Source organism: Cucurbita maxima, unplaced genomic scaffold, assembly GCF_002738345.1.
Source record: "Cucurbita maxima cultivar Rimu unplaced genomic scaffold, Cmax_1.0 Cma_Scf00027, whole genome shotgun sequence".
NCBI lineage: Eukaryota > Viridiplantae > Streptophyta > Magnoliopsida > Cucurbitales > Cucurbitaceae > Cucurbita > Cucurbita maxima.
Window position 1 is genome coordinate 1,191,729 of NW_019272043.1, and position 3,874 is coordinate 1,195,602.

At 35.4% G+C, this 3,874-nt stretch overlaps 1 protein-coding gene across 8 annotated transcripts in view; it reads left to right on the top strand.

Annotated features, from left to right (window-relative positions):
* LOC111499721 overlaps positions 1 to 3,874 on the top strand; it is a 24,919-nt gene that overhangs the window by 12,758 nt on the left and 8,287 nt on the right. For 7 of the 8 annotated variants that reach the window (XM_023151364.1, XM_023151365.1, XM_023151361.1 and 4 more), the window contains 3 exons: positions 1,413 to 1,681; positions 1,761 to 1,876; positions 3,764 to 3,806. In XM_023151364.1, the coding sequence (XP_023007132.1) occupies positions 1,413 to 1,681; positions 1,761 to 1,876; positions 3,764 to 3,806 (428 nt within the window). The remainder of the gene's footprint in view (positions 1 to 1,412; positions 1,682 to 1,760; positions 1,877 to 3,763; positions 3,807 to 3,874) is intronic. The other variant, XM_023151367.1, reaches the window with a different exon arrangement.

Sequence of the window (3,874 nt, forward strand, 5' to 3'; positions counted from 1 at the left end):
TTTTTTTTTTTTTTTTTTTTTTTTTTTTTTTTTTTTTTTTTTTTTTTTTTTTTTTATATATAAGAAACATCAAGGGGTATATTCAACAATAGAAGGGGAATAACCTAAGGACCGGGGGTAGAGAGCTTCCCCCAAACAAAAACAATACCAAAAGAGCCTGCAAGTTACTCATAATTATAAGGAGAATGTCGTTACAAGAGGGCCATATTTTGCATATGGTTACAAAAGAAGTCAAAACCTAAGGACTTATTTCCAAAGGCTCTAACATTCCTTAAAGGAAGAAAAGGTATGTCTGGCCGCAATGCAATTAAAGCTCTATGACAGGAGGAACAATGGCTACAGAGAAACTGAAGGACTTCTGTTAGTCTACTTGGTCTAGAGGGAGTTTTGGGTTTGAAAATTTTTATTTCTTCCCGTTGGTTAGATCTTCTCTTTTGTAATCACTCCTCTTTTCTATTAAGCTCTAATTGCAGTGGCTTTTTAAAAGCTCTCAAGTTAGGTTTTATGGTTTTTTTCCTTCTGTCTGTGAATTTTTGTTGCACATTTTCATTAAAACAATGAGCAATCTTGATTTCCATTAAAAGAAAGTAAAAGAACTGAAGGTTCTTTAGCTAAGGAATGTGTAGGATGATTGGTCTAAAATGTTTATTAGTACATGTTTTTGTGGAAATGAATCCTTTCAACTGTGAGGGAAAACTTGCCTCCCAGATTTGTTAAGCAATTTCATTGATGTATGAGATATATCTCTTACATTATTCTGTTGGTTGATAGATTTTAATGTCCTCATATGACGTTTGGTTTTTTGATAATTCTAAGAACTATATTGTTGTGTATGTTATTTTAAATCTTATTTTTCATGTAAGCACATTTAATGACCCCTACCTTCATTTGTCTTCCGCACTCTAATCTTGTAAATTCATGTTTTTCTCATCTTGTTTTTTACTTCACTAATGAAGCATAAGAGAAATTGTTCTCCTTTTTAATCATGTTGAGATTGTTAGCTTTGGAGCACATGTTCTCCTAGACCTTTCATATTGTTCACTTATACGAGAAGTCTTGGTAGAAGTCCTTGGAGACGTCTTTTAGGGAGGTATCTTCCATGAGGATAGTGTTTTAATGGTGTGGTGTCTGGTGTGGGGATTGTTGGTACTATTGTAATTTGCAGGCACTGTAAACAAGCTTATAGTTTCAGTAGACTGTTTGTGGGTTTGAAAATGAGAAGAAGTTGAGCATAGAAATATTTTCAAGAAAGATGAACATCTCAAAATCTTGAATCAAGTTGACTTATAATAGTAGAATTTTCTATCTTTTCAGAATTTACGACTACGTACAGCTAGCAGCTAATCTTGTGTTGATAAACATTATTTTAGGCTGTTTGCTATTATTAACATGGCTTTTCATTGCTTATGTAGTGACGCTCTTCACACTATTCCTTCAGATCTAACTTCTGTTAGTCTACTTGGTATACGTTACAGTGAAGGAACAAACAAACAGGTGACATTTCGTGAACCTGTAACCAATAGTGATGATCAAGATGTGGCCCACCAAACAGAGAGAGAACCTATCTCCAACTGGAGTTCTGGGCAATCTCCTCCTCCTGCCACTCTTGATGAACCAAGCTCCTCTCATTCTCAAATTCTGCCTCCAGTCCTCGAGGAACCTTCACCTTCGTTTTCTGAAGGCAAATATTTTTCTCCCTGTTTTTGTTGTTAGCATTTCAGTAACAGTTCATATTAAATGGGGTTCACTTTTGGTTTCAGATGATGATCCATTACCTGCTATTGAGGGGCTTCAAATATCTGGTGAAGCTTTTCCGGGACAAGAGCTCCAAGCATGTGGATACTCAATTAATGGAACAACTAGCTGTAATTTTGAGGTCCATCTTCTTGAACCCAATATTCTACCTTGTTTGAATCGGATTTTGTTCTTGGTAACTGGAATTCTTGTGATGACACTAAAATAAGAAGTTACTTCTTTTTGTAACTGAAATTTGTTGGATGCGTAATTGCTCTGTCCACATTTTGGAATGAGATATTCAGATTACATTCGGTATTTCTTGGGGGGTTTTAATAAAGGTCAGAGGAAAGTACTTTCCAGCTTCTTTTTGGTGTAGAACTTAAATGTAAAGCAAATATTCTATGGTTAATGCTATATAAGCTTTAGTAGAGGCATGTGGAATGAAAGAATTCAAAGAATCTCTGAAGGCAAATGTTTAGAGTGGTATGAAGAGTTGATCCAGTTAAGGTTCATGCTTCTTCATAGTGTGCAACACTTCAAGTTCGTTTACAGTTATGATTTTAATGAATTTTGTTCAATTTGGGAAGCATTTTTTAAAAACCTTTTTTGGGTTTTCCCCGCAGAAGAATAAAACTAGAACCGCCCCCTTCTCCCTGAAAATTTAGAAAATCCTCATCCCAAAAAAATTACAAAAAATGTTTCCCAATTTGAACAGATTTCATTTGAATTTTCTTATGTTTCTTATATTTTCTTCAACCGTTGGATTTTGTATTAATTTTTTAAATATGTTTTTCTTTTATAAGAAACTGAAATTTCATTGAGAAAAAATGAGAGTACAAGGGATGTGAAAACACCAAACCCTCAAAAGGAACTCAACTAAGCAATGAATCCAATCGAGTAGAATTAGACCTAAATAATTACAAAAAGGCAACTGTCTCATTTCTTCCTTGTCATTTAGAAGTCATGTATTGCTATTATTGAGTTGACTTTCGAGGTTGATGTTGGCATGAACGACTTCGTAACTCCATCAAGGTAGCTAGGAAAGTAGATTAGTTCCACACTCCTTTTTCAGTTGATCTCATGTTAATATTATGTTGTATAAGGCTACTAATCAATGCCACATAGCAACATAATAGAAAATCAATGTTACATAACAACATAACAGCTAGAACAAAATGAATGGAAAAGAGAACTCGGAGGAAGGGAACTCTTTGGAAGAGCCCAAGTAAAAACAAAATCAATGGGAAAGAGAACTAGCAGGAAGCTGCATAGTAGATGTAGCTTGGGAGCTCTTTGGAAGAGCCAAAGCGAGAATCAAAGACCCAAATATTATCCATTACGAATCCTATTGAAAATAAAAGATCATGAGACATTCGATGTTGTTCATCGAATGTGAGTATCTTGATGGTCCATTGATCCTCTGCTACTCGATATCTAAAAGACTATTACCATCTCAGATAATGATACTGATGGTAGCCATAGAGGAGTAAGCTAAGAACACCACCAAGATCATAACCACCACCAAGCCACAATCTCATAGGACAAATTGGCCTCTCACTGTATGAAATGACAAGCGTAAACATTGAGATGTTGGCTAAAACAACAGAGCTACAAGTTCCATTGCCATACATAAACTTGAATTGAAAGGATTCGTCCCAAGATCATATGTCGATCCATTCTGGTAGTGGAAAACTCTTCTCAAGAAAATGAACCATAGTTGCTGATCAATTAATGGATGTCGATGAAACTCGTAGTCTTGTTGTTTTGGCTAATCATCTCAATTTTTTACTTTGCTATTTCATAGATTGAAAGGCTAGTTTGGCTTATGAGATTTGGATCAGTGGTTCTGATCTTGGCTATGTTCTTAACTAGCATCTCTATAGTCTGTATTGGATTTCCTTTATTCTTTTGTATTATTAGTTTTATGAATGTCAAAACCCATAAATATATGAGGCTGCAAACTTCACTCACTGCTAAGCTGCTTAACTATCGTTTTGTAACTAATGGTCCTTCTTTTAAATTGCAGTGGGTCCGGCATTTGGAGGATGGATCTGTAAATTACATTGAAGGTATCACTTCTTCTGTGTGTTCTACATTTTGTTTCTGACTACACACCACACCCCCCCCCCCCCCCCCC